Source organism: Pantherophis guttatus, chromosome 5, assembly GCF_059756535.1.
Source record: "Pantherophis guttatus breed Tessera chromosome 5, ASM5975653v1, whole genome shotgun sequence".
Taxonomy (NCBI): Eukaryota; Metazoa; Chordata; class Lepidosauria; order Squamata; family Colubridae; genus Pantherophis; species Pantherophis guttatus.
In genome coordinates this window covers 118312245-118330933 of record NC_142067.1, presented here as the reverse complement: position 1 = coordinate 118330933, position 18689 = coordinate 118312245, and the positions used below count along the sequence as shown (strand labels likewise).

The 18689-nt window shown below is 43.8% G+C and overlaps 1 protein-coding gene across 1 annotated transcript in view; it reads left to right on the top strand.

The window, feature by feature from the left end:
- PIBF1 (progesterone immunomodulatory binding factor 1) overlaps positions 1 to 18689 on the top strand; it is a 100226-nt gene that overhangs the window by 51225 nt on the left and 30312 nt on the right. The window contains exons 11-13 of the mRNA XM_034416880.2: positions 5721 to 5886; positions 8859 to 9009; positions 17054 to 17144. Of these exons, the coding sequence (XP_034272771.2) occupies positions 5721 to 5886; positions 8859 to 9009; positions 17054 to 17144 (408 nt within the window). The remainder of the gene's footprint in view (positions 1 to 5720; positions 5887 to 8858; positions 9010 to 17053; positions 17145 to 18689) is intronic.

Below are 18689 nucleotides of genomic sequence, written 5' to 3'. Positions count from 1 at the left end.
AAGAGTCAGCATATTGCCCCCAACAAACTGGGTCCTCAATTTACCTACCTTAGAAAGGATGGAAGGCTGAGTCAACCTTGAGCCTGGTGAGATTCGAACTTACTGTAATTGCAGACAGCTGGGGTTAATCACAATGCTTATCAGTCTGCTGAGCCACCAGGCAGAGAAAGAAAGGGCAGAGTTAGCAAGGATTGCGTAAGGCAGGGGTGGGCAAATGTGGCCCTTTTACAACCTGTGGACTTCAACTCCCAGAATTCTTGAGACATTCTGGGAGTTGAAGTCCACAGGTTGTAAAAGGGCCACATTTGCCCACCCCTGGCGTAAGGAGTTCTCCGGGCACATTAGGATTTGCAAGGGGGGTGGGGATTAGATTTTTTTTTTTAATCCCATCTATTATTGTTTTTTTTTTAAATAAATAACTCAAGGCGGAAAACATACCTAATAGTCCTTCCTCCTTCAATTTTCCCCACAACAAATAATCCTGTGCGCTGGGCTGGTCTGAGAGAGACCGACCGTCCTAAACTCACGGTTTCTAAGTTGGTGCTTTAACCAAGAGACCAAATTTAATTTAAGGTCTAATTTAATTTTAACCGGCATTCCTTGAATAGCAGTTCTATCGTGAGACCCGGCATATCTCAAACTAGGACGAAAAGGCAGGTTGCTCTTGAAACGAGATGGAGCCTTTCCAAGTCTTAGGCATAGATATAATCATGGTTTAGCTCAGTGGTGGGATTCAAATAATTTAACAACTGGTTCTCTGCCCTAATGACCGGCTGGGTGGGCATGGCCAAGGGGTGTGACAGGCAGCACTCAGCCTCCTGCACTCCCCTGGGAGCAAAAACAGGCTGCGGGCTGGGGGGTGCCCCCCCGTGTCCCATTTTGGGCCTAGTAGGCCGCCATGCAGCCTCCTGGGAGCAAAAACGGGCCGCAGGGGGGCCGTGCCACACACACACCTCGTGCCCCATTTTGGACCTAGTAGGCCTCCCTGCACTTACCTGGAAGCCAAAACAGGGCGCATGGGGAATCCTGGAAGGAGCGGGGCAGGAAGGGGTGGGGCCAGCCAGCAATTTAACAACCGGTTTGCCCGAACCAGCTGAATCCCACCACTGATTTGGATGTTGATCAGCCATGAGCCACCCATTTCCTGCCTAAGCAGAGGGATGGACTAGAAGACCTCCAAGATCCCTTTCACTCCATTATCCTATTCTATTCTATTCCATTCCATTCCAATTCCAATTCCAATTCCAATTCTATTCTTCTTTGAGAGTGAAGGGAGTTATGGGCCGAGGCATCAGAGAGAAAGTGAAAGTTTACACAAGGAAACCATAAATGTCTTTAAGGAAGGAATATACGATATACAGAACTGGGCTGCTGTAGGGGGAAGATAAAGATCATGATGGCTTTTGTCTAAATAGTTACAAAACCTTTTTTTAAAAAATTTAAAACTCTTATTTTTATACCCAGCCTCTGAAATACAGCGAGCTATAACACTTAAATATATGTTATGAAACCCATAAACATACACGGAGTTATATATCCACTTATAGCTCTGTTAAAGTAGCATTGGTGTTTTATTTGCTTTGGTCTTAATAAATGACTAATTGCTGAGATATCCTCTGTCCATTTTATTGCTCACTGTTGCATTCCATTGTTTAGAATAATGGGAGAGCCGAACTGAATTTCTTGAAATGCATATTTGGGATTCCTGCAGAGCTTTAGTAGAATTGCTGAGCGGAGGAGATATCTTCAGCCTAGCGCCGAAAAATACAGAATTTTCCTTCATTCGGCAATTAAGTTTTCCAAGCCAAAGCTCAGAAAAGGCTGTTTCAGTGAAGATCATGATAAGGGGGTGCTTAATTTGGGCACGAGACATTCAGCGTTCTTCATTTTGACAAGTTTCCATTTTTTTAGCGGCTTTTTCCATATCGGATAAGCCCAACAACCATGTTACTGCCTTAACAACCCCAGGGATTTCCTTAATAGCTGTGGCAAGAAGGGTTGTAAAATGGGACAAAATAATCATTTAACAACTATCTTGCTTAGCATTTAGCAATGGAAATTTTGGACTCCATTGCAGTCATAAATCAAGGACTACCGGTATGTTGGAATATTACATTTTGGAGAGAAACCCACTATTAAATTATTACATTTTAGAGAGAAACTTGCTATTAAACTTGCAATGCAAAATTTAGCTGGTATGTTTTTAACGCCCTGAATCTTTCATCTTACCAATTGGCCTTTCTTTTTGACCTAACTTCAATCCTGGGTCAGGAGTAGAAATAAGTTAAAGATGCCACATTTGTGTGTTAATGCACTGCTAATTCATTTCTTTAAGCAACAGCAACCCTACTCCAAGAAAACCATATTTGGCCCATTTTAAACCCCCATCCATTTGTGCTCCATAAAACAAGACATTTCTTAAGAAAAAAGATGACACACACATTTTGTGCCAAAGGTTAACCATGAATAGAGAATCATTTTTATTCATTTTGCTGATTTTAACAAATGTTCTATTTGTATTTTAAATAGGCCACAATATCCTTTTAGTTTATGACTGCAGTACTGCACAATCTAAATTATTTGCATGTCTTTTCACTGGGACCTGCACTATTGCTAGATTAGGAGCGACTCTGTTAATAAGATTTCAAATTACATTCCTCTGTTGCCATTTTGATGCAAATGAGTTCGTTTCTATTTTGTTTGCTCTTTCGGTTTTAAATATTTGGTTGCTAAATTCAGCTGAATGCATCAGAAAGGACTATTTTTTCCCCCCAAGGTAGCGGGGATTGCCATGAATAAAATATTGCTACAGAGGAGAGGGAAAATCTCCATCGGGATTTAAACAGCTTTAAACAAAAGTGTAAACCTTCCATCGCTCAAAAAAAAAAAAAAAATGAGAGAGACTTTACTGAAGCCAAATGCAGAATACTTCATTATCCAACAGAAAGCAAGCCGAATATTTAGCAAGAACTTGAATCACTTTCATTGTTTTGACTGGCAGAAATACTGCTTAAAAGAAAACTACAGACAATCTGCTTGTCTGATGAAGATGATGCACATTGTGTCTTATTATAGCCCTTCAGTAACTTTGCTGAAGTTCCCCGGTCATTTGCGACTTTGTTCAGAAATATTCAGAAACTTGGATAGCTATATAATGTAGCACTTGGGTTAGAAGCACCAAGGCGCTTCTGGTTTGAAAGGCTTAGCTAGTGACATCACTGTTGCCTGGGGGACACAGATTAACAATTTAACGGATTAACAGAGTTGGAAGGGACCTTGTAAGTCATCTAGTCCAACCCGCTGCCCAAGCAGGAGACCCTGCACCATTTCTGACAGATGGCAGTCCAGTCTCTTCTTGAAAGCCTCCAGTGATAAAGCTCCCACAACTTCCGAAGGCAACTTCTGTTCCATTGTTTGATTGTTCTCACTGTCAGAAAATTCCTCCTTATTTCCAGGTTGAATCCCTCCTTGTTCAGTTCCCATCCATTATTCCTTGCCTGGCCTTCGGATGCCTTGGAAAATAGGTTGACCCCCTCCTCTCTGTGACAGCCTCTCAAGTATTCAACAGTGCTATCATGTCTCCCCTGTTCCTTCTCTTCACTAGACTAGCCATGCTGAGTATTTGCAACCATTCATCTATGACACCCATAAAATAAGATAATCTTGTCATTTTTTTTCTCTGGCCACGCTGGTACACATTAAAAATGAAATTCTGTTGCCTGCTTTCAAAAGTGTACACATACATAACACACATATAGACATGCTATATTCATACATATCTATATAAAGGTAAAGGTGCTAGTCATTCCTGATTCTAGGGGGTGGTGCTCATCTCCGTTTCTAAGCCGAAGAGCCAGTGCTGTCTGATGACAATTCCGTGGTCATCTGGCCGGCATGACTAAAAGCCGAAGGCACATGGAACGCTGTTACCTTCCCACCAAGGTGGTTCCTATTTTCCTACTTGCATTTTTTATGTGCTTTCGAACTGCTAGGTTGGCAGAAGCTGGGACAAGTAACGGGAGCTCACTCCGTTACACGGAGCTAGGGATTCGAACCGCCGAATTGCCAACCTTTCTGATCGACAAGCTCAGCGTCTTAGCTACTGAGCCACTGCGTCCCCACATATCTATATATCTACCCCCTAACATATAAGTACATATAAATATTAATCACTGTCCATCTTCAATACATAGTGGGAAGAAGAAGCTCAAGAGTTCACAAGATTTATACTGTATGGAGCAAAATTGTGACTGAATCTGGATGTTCTGCTTCGGATACCATGATGCCCCCTCCCGGAAAGTAACAAGGAAAGCAGGTCGTGAAGGGGATGTGTAGTTGGGGGCTCCTTTCTTGTCCCCAGCTGGAGTGAAGGACGGTAGCTCAACCCCGCCTCACGACAGCACTCGGGTCTCGAACATGGGCTTCCTAACCTCCAACCCTGCATCCTAACCACGCGAGCCACCGTGCTCCTTGAGAGCTGTATTTCGAAGCATAAACAGGTCTGTTGAATTTTGCCTCTCTCAGCTGGAAAATGGCATAACAGCAGGGAAGAAATGGCTTGGTCTTTTGGTTTTGTCCCAAAGGTGCTTTTTCAAGAGGCAACTGGACTTTTCTTGCTTTTTCTTGGAAGACATTTCGCTTCTGATCCAAGAAGCTTCTTCAGCTCTGACTGGATGGTGGGGAATGGAAGGATTTATATTCCTTGCAGACAGCTGGTCATTTGCATCCTTTTAGAGGGACGTTGAAGCACTTGGAGGTTTATCTGTGTCCTCAGGGTCACCTGAGTGGTGCTCCTGGTTCCTGTAGTCTGCAATCTCTTTTTCTGGAAATCCATTCCTACTCCTTTTTTTTCCCTTTGCTAAACCGGGCGGGGGCGTGGCCAGCGTGTGACGCATCTGGCCCGCGGGCCGCGAGTTTGACTGCCCTGTTTTAGAGGGTCATCGAAGCACTTGGAGGTTTATCTGTGTCCTCAGGGTCACTGGGAGTAGTGCTCCTGGTTTCTGTTGTCTGCAATATTTTTTTCTTCTTCTCCGGAAATCCATTCTTACTCCCACACCATTCCAGCGGTGTTCATCCCAAATTGTATAGCTAAAAGTCTGTAGAGATTCTCAGTCATCCAAGCCGTGGGAGCTTCATCACTTTCATTTTCATTTTCATTTCATTTTATTAAATTTGTATACCGCCCTACTCCCGAAGGACTCAGGGGCGGTGAACAGCCATAGAATAAAACATATAAATACAAAATTTAAAATAGAATAAAACAGATTAAATAATTTGGCTGAATTTTAAAACCCCAATAATTTAAAACCAAATTTAAAATTTCCATTTAAAAAGGGGAAGGCCAGCTTGATGAAATAAGAACGTCTTGAATGCGCGACGGAAGGTGCGCAGATCCGGGATCCGCTGAGACTTTCAAGAAGAGATTGGACTGCCATTTGTCAGAAATGGTGTAGGGTCTCCTGCTTGGGAGAGGTGGGGGGGGTTGGACTAGATGACCTACAAGATCCCTTCCAACTCGGTTAATTTGTAATCTGTAATTCATGGTTGTTCCAAAAGGCGCTTTTTCAGGATCTTGGGGTTTTTTTTTTTCTTTGAAGAAAAAGCACATTTTCTTTTTCCTGAAAAAGTAACTTTGGGAACAACCATGACCTGGATGACTGAGAATCTCGTTTTGGTTTTGGTTTTGCTGTTGCCACATTTTTGCTCTGCTTTGGCTTTAGATACCGGCAGCTGCAGCTCAGCACTGAAAACAAAGTGGCCGAACTTCTCCACCAGAGCAAACTCAAATCTTTTGAGAGCGAACGAGTGCAGCTAATCCAGGAAGAGACCTCCAGGAACCTCTCCCAGTGTCAGCTGGAGTGTGAAAAGTATCAGCGGAAACTAGAAGTATGTAAGAAAGCGGTTTTTGGTGGACTCTCACCCGGGTCACTTAATAACAAGATTCGGTAGACAGAACCAAGGCTGTGCTTTTTCTTCTGGCACGTAGGCAGAAGTTTCCTACCCTGTTTCCCCCAAAATAAGACATCCCCTGATAATAAGCCCAATCGGGCTTTTGAGCTCATGGCGATAAGGCCAAGCGCTTATTTCAGGGTTCAAAACAATATAAGACAGGGTCTTATTTTCAATTACAGGTAGTCCTCGACTTAAGACCACAATTGAGCCCAGAATTTATGTTGCTAACTGAGACATTAGTTAAGTGAGTTTTGCCCCATTTTAACGATTTTTCTTGTCACGTTTGTTAAGTGAATCGGTCTTCCCCGTGGACCTGGCTTGTCAGTAGATTGCAAAATATGATCCCATGATCTCCAGACACTGGAAGCGTCATAACTACGAACCAGTTGTCAAGCATCTGAATGTAAATCACGTGGCCACGGGGATGCTGCAATGGTCATTAGTGTGAAAAATGGTCATAAGTCCCTTTTTTCAGTGCCGCCGTAACATCGAACGGTCACTAAATGAACTAAGTGCAAGACTACTTGTATTAGTAATAGATGAAAAAAAAATCTAATGGAGATTCTTAAAATTATGCTTAGCTCAAAGGAGTCACAGCTGCATGCATTTCACTGAATTTCTAAGTCAGGGGTGTCAAACTCAATTTCATTGGGGGCTGCATCAGGGCTGTGGTTGACGTTGGGGGGGCTGGAGTGGGCATGGTGGATTGGTTGGGTGTGGCCAACTGGGTGGGCATGGCCAGCTTGAGGCCACTCCCCAAACTGCTGGCCCGATGTTTCCTCTTTGCACTGGGTAGTGTTCTGTCCCAGCTACGGACCCCAAAGAACGCAGCACACACAAAGTCTGTTCAAACCTTAGTTTACTAAATAAACCAGTTTTTTACAACAACGGCTGTTAATTAACTGCATTAACAGCTGCTAAGAATTCAAAGAATAATACTAATAGCTTACTGTGGTTGGCAGACTGCGCAGAAGCAATTTGCAGGAAGCTGATAAGATAAGCAAGACAAGACAAGACACGAAGGTATGTGAACGAAGTTGTTCCCTGCAAATTGCTTCAGTCGGCGTTCCTCCTTAAATAGGCTAAGGGAGTGGCCAATTAGCCCCCAGCCTTAATCTCGAGGAGACCTCCTCCTAAGGAGCCACTCCTGCAGCTCTGTGCGCCCGTGCATCGAGAAGAGGCTCCTCCTCTTCGTCCTCTTCACTTAAGGGAGCTTCTGGAGGTTCTGAAGGCCCTGGCTGAATCCCCGCCTCTGGCACCACATCTTCTCCAGCCTCCTCATTGTCCGACTCGAGTGCCAGCTGCACAGGCTGCTGGCGCAGCACCACACCAGCCTCCTCGCTGTCTGAATCAGCTACTAGTTCCACAGGCCGCATACGGGCCACAACAGATAGACCGGTCCAAAGCGACGTGGGCCGGCCCCTTACATTTTCCAGGATGGCCTTGCAGGCCAGATTCGACCACATTGTGGGCCGCATCCAGCCCACAGGCCTTCAGTTTGACACCCCTGTTCTAAGTGAACATACAGGGACACACCCTTTACACGAGACAAAGTGAAGCAGAATACTTTCTGAATTTTTTTACAAAGTAAATCTGACCAGTGCAAAAATTTGAACCCTCCTTGCGTCAGAACTCAGAAACAATCATATTGCGGCAGATGGCAGCTCTTAAGAGCCGCCATCCCCCATAGATTCAGGTAGTCCTTGAGTTACAGCAGTTCATTTAGTGACCGTTCGAAGCTACAACAAGCACTGGAAAAAAGCGACATATAAGTAAGCTTTTCACACTTACACAGCATTCCCCGTGGTCACGTGAACAAAAATTCGGAACAAAAATTTGGATGCTGTTTATGGACGGTTGCAGTGTCCCAAGGCTGTGATGATCACATTCTGCGACCATCCGACAAGCGAAGTCAACGGGGGAAAGCCAGGTACACTTAATGGCCGCCTTACTAGCTTTACCGCTGCAGTGATTCGCTTAACAACAGTGGTAAGAAAGCTCGTAAAATTAGGAGGGGGGGATTCACGTAGCAGTTTACTAAGAGAAATTTTGGGCTCAATTATCTATGGAGATTCTCAGTCATCCAGGACATGATTGTCCCAAAGGTGCTTTTTTTCAAGAGGCAACTGGACTTTCTGGTTTTTCTTTGAAGACGTTTCGCTTCTCATCCAAGAAGCTTCTTCAGCTCTGAGTGGATGGTCGGGGAAGAGCATCCAAGAGCTGAAGAAGCTTCTTGGATGAGAAGTGAAACGTCTTCAAAGAAAAACCAGAAACCCCAGTTGCCTCTTGAAAAAAGCACCTTTGGGACATTTGGCCTCAATTGTGGTCATAAGTCAAGGACTACCCGTACTTCATTTGAACACCAAACTGTATATTTCATCCCTTATTAAATTTCACTTTTGCCTGGCATGGTTAAACAGGCCTCCATCTCGGAAAGCTTGTTTACATCTCTCCATTTCTCCACTCGGGTGCTAATTCAATGTACAAAGCCTTTAATCTTTCCGGATCAAATCTTTTGCCTCTTGGCCTACCTAGATCTTTGTCAGATACAGTCGTTTGCATGGCTCATTTGGGCCCAGCACCCATACTGAGGACAATCATTTTCCTATTTCTTGCAAATTTTACTTTTGCAGCCCCTAAGAAAATAATTGCGGAGAGGAGGGAGTGGTGGAATAAAAAGTGAGACTCTTTGTACAACTTTATTCTGTTTCCCAGAGAGCTGGCATTTATACCGAATCATGCTTTTTAACACAGCCCGAGACACTTAATCCAACTTTAAAGTTAAAAAGGACTTGACCTAAGCTTGCAAATATTTGAATTGAGTGTGCATTTCTTTATTTCCTCAATGATTTATTGCTCTCTTAACTAACTTCCTTTTTTTAAAAAAAAATAATAAAAATTCTTAGGTATTAACGAAAGAATTCTACAGTCTTCAAGGACTGAGTGAGAAAAAAATCTCAGAACTTCAGGCACAGAATTCTGAGTACCAAGCAAGGCTTGACACGTACGAAAAACTCGAAAAAGAACTCGATGAGATAATAATGCAAACGGCCGAACGTAAGTCCTTCCGAATTATCGTTTATGATTCTGTCTTGGAATATATTTACAATCTAATGGCCGTTAATGAGATTGGTATCATTATAAATCCAGGAATGTTGAGTACCCATTCAACATGCAGCTGTATACAAATGAATTAGCATAAATATGTATTTTATTGCATCTTAATTAGCAGCTTGAATATCTATCGCCTTTTGAATATCTCCTAAAATTATTATGTTTTCTTTCTCTCTCTCCCTACCTCTCCCTCCCCCCTCCCTCCCTCTCTCTCTCTTTGTCTCTATTTCTCTCTCTCTACCTCCATCCCTCTCTCACTACAAGGGCAAAATGGTGATGGGTTGCTCTTTTCTAACACATCTCTCTCTTTCTTTCTTTCTCTCTCTCTCTCTCTTAAAAAAAAAATCCTGATTCCCCAGGCATGTCAGCTCTTGCTCTCTTTTTCAATTTGTTATCTCTCTCCATGACATCTTTTGGAAAGTTTACTGTGAAAGTTGTTGCAGTAAAAAAAAAGAAAAGAAGAAGTGCTGAATTCTACAACAGTGTCTCTGATGGCAGTAAATTTTAACTAAAGGATTTTCTCTATCAGCAACAGAATTGTCTGTTGCTGTGAGCAGTACCAGCACTTCTTAAACCGGGATACGTGTGTGCATATTTGCGTGTGTTATGCATGGAATTCCTCTCCTGTGCATACAGCCCCGAATAAATAGGATGGAAAGATATATCTTGTAGGGGAGTCATTGCTTTGGGTCTAGGCACCAACTTCGTTTCTCGCCTGTTGTCTGGTTCATCGACTTATCAGAACATGGAGATTCCACTCGTTTATTTTAAAGTCTCTGTTTGTTCTAAAATAGCAGCAAGAGGTCAAGATGGATGGGTGGATGGATGGATGGATGGATGGATGGGCGGACAGATGGATGTTTTTGAATGAATTCCATAAACTGAAATCAGGTTATAATAGATACCATTAAGGTAAAGGTAAAAGTTCCCCCTGCACATATGGGCTAGTCGTTCCCAACTCTAGGAGGTGCTGCTTATCTCCAATTCAAAGCCAAAGAGCCAGCGCTGTCCAAAGACGTCTCCGTGGTCATGTGGCCAGCATGACTTAACGCCAAAGGGGCATGGAGCACTGCTACCTTCCCACCAAAGGTGGTCCCTATTTTTCTACTTGCATTTTTTACATGCTTTTGAACTGCTAGGTTGGCAGAAGCTGGGACAAGTAACGGGAGCTCAGCCCATTATGCGGCACTAGGGATTCGAACCGCTGAACTGCCGACTTTTCGATCGATAAGCTCAGCGTCTTAGCCACTGAGCCACTGTGTCCTTGAATGGATGCCATTAAGATTAGACAAAAGTAAACATTTCATTCACTTAGTCCTTGGTGCTCTCCAAATTTGGTTGTTTGTCTGCAGAATATTTTGTTACCAACCTAAAATTAAATTATCCTTCTTAGTTATTTCAAAGTTTAGATATAAAGTGATATGGTTTCTTTCTTTTTGCGTATGGTCATTGATATGAATGTTGGTCATCTTTCATGAGTAAGATTTGGCAGAGGAGATCCTGGGAAAAGGGGAGAGTGTTATGGGTACGTCAGAAAGACACCCCAAAGAATATGGAGATGAGAGATGTCTACCTAGGTCCTTCAGAATGATGGTGTTGGCAAGCCCAAATCTGTTTTTATTTGTCCAATGACAAATGCAAGAGCTTGTAGTGTATATTCCTTGCAGACAGCTGGTCATTTGCATCCTTTTAGAGGGTCATTGAGGCCACTTGGAGGTTTATCTGTATCCTCAAGGTCACCTGAGTAGTGCTCCTGGTTCTTGTAGACTGCAATATTTTTTTTTTCTCCTCTGGAAATCCATTCCTACTTCCACACCATTCAAAGGGTGTTAATTCCAAATTGTATAGCTAAAAGTCTGTAGAGATTCTCAGTCATCCAGGTCAAGGTTGTTCCAAAGATGCTTTTTCAGGAGGCAACTGGACTTTCTTGTTTTTCTTTGAAGCCGTTTCGCTTCTCATCCAAGAAGCTTCTTCAGCTCTGACTGGATGGTGGGGAATGGAAGGATTTATATTCCTTGCAGACAGCTGGTCATTTGCATCCTTTTGGAGGGGGCCACTTGGAAATTTATCTGTGTCCTCAGAGTCACCTGAGTGGTGCTCCTGGTTCCTGTAGTCTGCAATTTCTTTTTCTGGAAATCCGTTCCTATTCCGACACTATTTGAAGGATGTTCATCCCAAATTGCATAGCTAAAAGTTTAAAATCGCATAGCTAAAAAAAAACATGACCTGTATGACTGAGAATCACTACAGACTTTACTAAGCTCCTCAGATTTCTCATTCGGGCCTGCAGAACGAGTGATTCTCTCACTCACCTGTCCTGCTTTTTGTTGTGCCCTGAAAGAGGTGACTGCAAGCAATGTCTTACCTGGTTCGGTTTGATTGATACCAAAGGTCTGTTTCGGATTAGCTTTTAGCAGCCGCCTGGGGTATCCTTCCTGATCCTCCGTAGGGATTATTCACTTACCAATAAATAACATCACGGAAAGGGTATTCGCGGAATGTAAAAATTCAGATCGCATACTTGCCATTCTTTTTATTTTTCTCTTTTCTGCAGGCAGCTAATGGGAAAGCTCATCTGCTCCCTGGCTGGTAAACAAAGAGATAACCCTAACACCGATACACGTGTCAATTTTCTTGCTTGACATTCTCAAGCATTTAATTTTGGTGCACGGAACTGGCTTTTTGGAAAACTTTTTTCGAAATTGCTGGACAGGTGGAGCTCAGCTTACGGCCACAATCGAACCCCAAATTTCCGTTCATCAGCGAGTTTCCTTTGTTAAGTGAGTTTTACCCCATTTTACGACCTTTCTTGCCACTAAGCCAATCGCTGCGGTTGATAAGTTAGCAACCCGGTGGTTAAGCGAATATGGCTTCGCCAATGACTTCGCTGGTCGTAAAAGGGGTAAAAGAAGATCATCAAAGGGGAATCAGGTGACCTTGGGACCCAACAACGGTCATTAAGTATGAACTGGTTGCCATATAACTGATTGCGTAACCCTTGAAGATGCTGCACAAGCCATAACTGTGAAAAATGGTTGTAGGTCACATTTTTCAGTGCTAAATACTGTTGTAAGTTGGGGACTACCTGTATTTCCTTTGGGATCATGCCCAAAGGTGCTTTTTCAAGACGCAGCTGGACTTTCTGGTTTTTCTTTGAAGACGTTTCGCTCCTCATCCAAGAAGCTTCTTCAGCTCTGACTTGGATGGAGGGGAATGAAATGGAAGCTGAAGAAGCTTCTTGGATGAGAAGCGAAACGTCTTCAAAGAAAAACCAGAAAGTCCAGTTGCCTCTTGAAAAAGCACCTTTGGGACAACTATGACCTGGATGACTGAGAATCTCCATAGACTTTGGGGTCATTGATAAAAGGGATCATAACGATAAAATGAATCAAGGCAAGTAAGAAACATAAAACTTTGGCTGCACAAGTTTTAATCCACGTCAGAAGGGCAAGTTTAAGGCTTCGGGTTATGCATTCATGATCCTAAACACCCTGAGATCTTGGCATCAACTTGAGTGCCTGTCACGCTACCTTGCCCTGATTAGGCCTGACCTATGATAGTTGTATTGAGGCTGTGTAAAGGATTTGAGGGAAGCTTTGGTAATCTGGAGGTGTGTCCCAGCTCTTCTGAGCCACAAAAGGCCAACCCCAAAAGTGTGTGGCAAGTGTGAAACTAACCAAGGAGATTAGCAAATTAGAACTAAGGGGAAAATTCCTGACAATGAGAACAATTGCAGGTAGTCCTCGAGTTACGAATGGAATGGAACCTGCCCATTCCATTCGTAACCCGAGGATTCGTAGGAGTGAATCTCGTATCTTGAAAGGGATCACTCCCTCCTTTCACCCACCCATTTGCTAATCAAATGCGAGGCTCATTAAGTGCACATGAGGTATTTTGGGAGGGGGGGAGAGGCCATTGGGGGGGCCTACTGATGGAACAGGCCACCTGCCTAAGACCACCCGAGGCCTCCCCGACCTACTGAAATACCTCATGCTCCCCACAATTGCTTCCCCTCCCCAATCTGCAGCGCTGGGTTAGTTATGTTGTGAAGATCTAGCAAGCAGTCTCCTCTCCAGCATCATGCGTTCGGGCCTCCACAAGCCTTCCCCCGACCTGTTGCAGGCCGAAATAGAGCCTCCAGGGGCCGGATCCGCTCCTCAGAAGTTCCATTTCAGCCACCAAGGTGCCAGGCGAGGCCTCTGAACAGCCGAACGGGGGCCCAAGACAGGGACAGTAACAGCAACAGAGTTGGAAGGGGCCTTGTAGGGGACTTGGAGGTCATCTAGTCCAACTCCCTGCTCTTGGAGCTTCTGAGGGGGCGGATCCGCCCCTCAAAAGTGCCATTTCAGCCAGCAAGGTGCCAGGTGAGGCTTCTGGACGGCCAAACAGGGCTTCTGAGGGCGGATCTGCCCCTCAGAAGCTCCATTTCGGCCGGTAACGTGTAGGACAAATGTTGCAGAGCCTCTCCGGTTGTTCGTAAGGGCAAACAACTGCCATGGCGCTGCAAGATTCGTAGTTTGGGGCCTTGTTCTGAAATACTAGGGTCACTGATTGCATAACTTCGAACATTCGCATAATGCTTGTAACCCTGGGGTTACCTGTATCCAGTGGATAATTGTGGGTGCCTCAACACTGGAAGCTTTTAAGAAGAGACCGGACAGCCATCTATCAGAATTAGTATAGGTCTCCTGCGAGATCAGGGGGTTGGACTAGAAGATGACCTCCAAGGCTCCTTCCAACTCTGTTGCTGTTACTGTCCCTATCTTGGGCCTTCCGACAGACAGCACCAGTTCTTGGGGGGCTTCAAGTAGAGATCCCTGGAATTGAGCTTGGGACCTCTTGTTGGCAAAGCCGGTCTTGAGCCCGGGATTGACCCTTTCCAGACAGAAGCGTTGCTTGGGTTTCAAACCAGCAATGAAGTTTTATTTCTGTCCCAGCAAACCCTCTGAAGATGTAGGTATCTTGATGACTAGAGCGGGGGCTCCCCAGCCCGCCAGTCCTGTTGAGAACCGGGCCATGCAGACGGTGGGCTAGCGCGCGTGAGAAGCTTCATTTGTGTAAACTAGGGGTCCTCAAACTTTTTAAACGGGGCCAATTCACGGTCGCTCAGACTGTTGGGGAGGGCGGATCTGCTGGGGGGGGCGTAGCTAGGTGGTCATGTGATTGGGTGGGTGTGGCTAAGTGGTCATGTGACTGGGTGGACGTGGCCAATTTAGCAGTCCATTAAACAATACACACAAATTAAACTTTAATGTGTTATGCTCCTGGGGGTGGAAAGCAGGTTACAGAAGGGATGTGGCTGCCTTGGGGGTGGTGAGGGACTTGTGTGTGTGTCCCTCCCTCCCTCCCTCTCTGGAGGCTGGGGAAGGCAAAAATGGGCCCTTTTTTGGCCTCTTGGGGCCTCCGGGCATCCTGTTTTTGGCCTCCTCAGCCTCCAGAAGGCAGGTGAGGGATGGCGGGTAGGTGGGGCGATGTGGGCAGAGCAGCCTCGTGGTCCTGCGCGGGCTGGATTAATGGCTTCGGCTGGCCGTATCCGGCCCTCTGGCCGTACTTTGAGGACCCCTGGTGTAAGCGGTGGGCGCACGCATGAAGTCATCCCCTCTTTTCACTGCGGCCACTGCAGCTTCGCAGAGCCGGAAAAGTTGGATGGACTGGAGCAAAGTAGATGGACCTAGAATGGCTAAACTAAGCTTCTGACAAAGCTATGACTTCACTGTCTGGCTTCGGGGAAAAATCACTTCATCAGCCTCCACCCTCGTTTATAAAATGGGGCAACTAATTAATCTCCTTGGGCAATTGTTTGAATGCGGTCCAGTTCCAAGAGATTCCTTAATTGCTGCAACATTTCTATTTCCTTCCGACGCTCTCCCGCCGAGACAGCCATTTCTTCTCGTATTCTTAGAGCCCACGTTGGAGTCCTGGGTCTGAGGGTGTGAGGAAAACCAACCTTTGAGTTTCAAAATATTCATAAATAATGTAAATGGGTTCAATATTCATGCCGTTGGCTTTTTTTTTTTTTTTAAACTTATCAGGAAGCTTATCAGAATCAGCTGTGTATTTCTGCTCTTCTTCTACCCGGGTCCCATCTTTCAATGCACGCTTTCAAATCAAAGGGACGGCTGCCAAAAAGATATTTTGTCCTGTACATTTTGTACTTGTGATGATTATCCTTTTTACTGTGTATAATTATGCTTTTGCACAGGCTGCCAGGAAGAATAAGAACACGCACTCCCAGGGCAAAATGGTGCTGGGTTGCTCTTTTCTAACACCTCCCTCCCTCCCCTCTCTCTCTCTCTCTCACACAGACACACACAAACACTCATACACACAACTTTTCAAAGGGAAGCAACTTACATCTCTTTCTTTGTTTTTCTTTCTCTCACTCTTTTTTCTCTCACTGTTTTTCTCTCTCTTTCTCTTTCTATATTCCTTTCTCTCTTTCTTTCTTTCTCTTTCTTTCTCTTTCTCTCCTCTCTCACACACACATGCACACAGAGACACACTCACACTCACACAACTTTTCAAAGGGAAGCAACTTGCATTTCTTTCTTTGTTTTTCTCTCTCTCTTTTTCTCTTTCTCTCTCTTTCTCTTTCTATATTCCTTTCTCTCTTTCTCTTTCTTTCTCTTTCTCTTTCTCTCCTCTCTCTCTCACACACACGCACACAGAGACACACTCACACTCATGCAACTTTTCAAAGGGAAGCAAGTCTCTCCAGTTGTGGGAGTGGGAGGAAGCCCTTATTTTGTCTGGAAAGCAAAGCAGCTTTGGCCAAAAGAGGCCAGAAGCAATGTAAGGGCAGTGATAGCCCTGCATGACAAAAATAGATGAAGAAGCCTATGATGTTCAACCCTCATACGGTTGTTACAACCTGTGGACTTCAACTCCCAGAATTCCTGAGCCAGCTGCTGTCTCAGGAATTCTGGGAGTTGAAGTCCACAGGTTGTAAAAGAGCCGCATTTGCCCACCCCTGGATTAGAAGACCTCCAAGGTCCTTTCCAACTCTGTTATTCTGTTCTTGTTCTTACATAGCCACTCAGAGTTACCCTGTGGTAAGATGGGCCATCAATAAATTTAATTTAATAAGTAAATATATTGGGGAAAGCCAGATTTCTCTCACGCTCACTGCCTTTGAAGAACACACTTCTGCTAGTTGCCGACTCCTCTCTTCAGGAAGTTATTTCAAAGAAAGAGGCTGCTGCCAAAGGAGAAGTAAATGACACCTGCATGGCACTTAAACCAAGAAGTAGATCCTTTCCCAGCCTGCTCTAGCCCTCTGGGTCACATAATACGTTTGTGGTTAGGAGTGTGTGTGTATATGTCTGTCTCCATGGGTGCGTGTGTGGGTTCCTAAGTCAATAAGGGAAGAGGAAGAGGCACAACATTTTTTTTTTCTTTTCACTGGCATGGAAGTCCTTGTGTGACTGTTCAGTGTGTCCGTTGTTTGCACCAAAGCGAAGTCGGAATTGCAGTTTGAAGGATTCCTAAGGGAGATGAACCAGGCCAAGGAAAGTCAGTACAAAAGCAAATGGGCAAGGAGGAACTTAGATTTTATGCCTTTTCTCGCTTATTCCAAGCCATCCTGAAATCCATGAAGGATGGATGATGGATGGCTTATAAAAATGCCTCAAGGAAATAATTAAGAGATAAAGAGAGAACCATCAGTCATACTGCCGTGACTTCCCATTGATTGTGAATTAATAGGCCGCCAATGGTAAAGCTTGATTCAACATTGTATTTGTTCTTCCTCCTTTTGCTAACTTCCTTTTACTGTGTTGACCTCCTGATCTTCTTCAACTGCATTTTTTAGCCACTGTTTATAGAGCCTTGTGTAAAAAATAAAATAAAATCAAGCAAATTGATCATCAGTTCCACTAATCTTAAATGAAGTCCCTTTGATCTACACAGCCCTGTCACGTTATCCAGAGATGCTGGGGTTCCTCTTCTTAAAAGTGGTTTTCTGATGGCCTGTTTTGTATTTTTCTAGTTGAGAATGAGGATGAGGCAGAAAGAGTTCTGTTTTCCTATGGATACGGTGCCAATGTCCCTACAACAGCCAAAAGACGGTTGAAGCAAAGGTAAAGGTGATGTCAGCTTCCATGCCAGTCCCCCCCCCCCAAAAAAAAAAACCCCAGGGAATTTGAGGAGCTTTAACAAGGGAGAGAAAGTATGCTCATTTCTTTGAAATCAAGGTGCATCCTGACCATCCAAAGTCAAGTTATCTTGACACTTAAAACAGATGAACTCAATATCTGCGTCCTGCGAATTAAAATTTCAACAAGGCAAGAAACCAAAGTTACAGATTTACATTTTGTCTTTCAAAGTCATCCTGGCTTAGCGAGTTGTGGCTTTGGCATAAGGCGGTTGGAAAAAAACAAAAGGACAGAGTAGGTACATAAGAGAAATTAAGAGAGAGAGAATATCACCCAGTGCCATCCATATGAGACCATTTTCAGCAAAAGCCAGAAATATTTATCGCTCCTTTTATTCTTCGAGATTTTTAGGCTGTCAGAAATACTGAAACATACAGTAGTGGCCAAAATTGTGGAAACCTTTTGGGAAAAGTGTATTTTTGAGGTTTGATGGCTAATAACACCACTTTTTTTTTTTAGAGTTTCAAGATAATCACATTCCACTGCTGGGATGGCCTGGGAATAGCCCAGACCGTAACCCAATTGAAAATTGATGGAGCCGACTAAAGAAACTTGTTAGTCAGAAACAGACCCAGAAATAAAACCCAGTTAATAGAAGCAATCATTCAATCTTGGTTTCACATTATAACAGCTGCAGAACTAAAAGACTTGGTTCACTCCATGGGAAGACGTTGTAAGGCCATAATTCATGCTAAAGGTTACCCAACTAACTATTAACTGACATGGTGATCATTTTTGTATATCTCGTTTTTTCTTTCTGTTTCACTTTTCTTCTTTATACTGTAACTGCTATTCTAATAGCAAATCCTTCATAAAAGTTATTGCATTACATTCTTGAATAAATTATCTTTCCATTGATATATAATTTTATGGTACTACTCCAAAAAATATGGTGTTATTAACTGGTTTTAGAAAATAACACTTTTCCCAAACTTTTCCACAATTTTGGCCACTACTATAAATATTGTATTTATGGTGTATTTGGTGGAAAGTATGTCCGATTTGAGTTCCTATACTAGCAACATTCTTCCCCCCACCCCACCCCCTTTGTGGTCTTGTCTCCAGCAATGGAAAACTAACCCAGTGTGGAAAAAAATCTACATTTCCAGATGGTAGTTCAGCAGTAGCGCAGGAAACATGTTGTCCATCCACACCTGAAGTTGTGTACCATATTCTGCCACACCTACCTCAATAATTCACCAGTCCCAAAGCCATCTCCCTGCTCAATCAAAATTAAAGATGTGATTGTTAGATTGAGAGCCAAAGGAAGGCTGCAGACAATTTAACACAGAAGTTAAATATTATTCTGTTAATTTCAACCCGTTTCTCTTACCTCATTTGGGGCTTGTTTGTTTTTTCCTTCTGTCTTCTGAGGCATTAGCTGTCTTATCTAGACTTGGTGTCTTCTTAAATCTCATAATTCTTCTTTCCACCTCTTCATCCAAGATATTGATTTTAATATATATATAT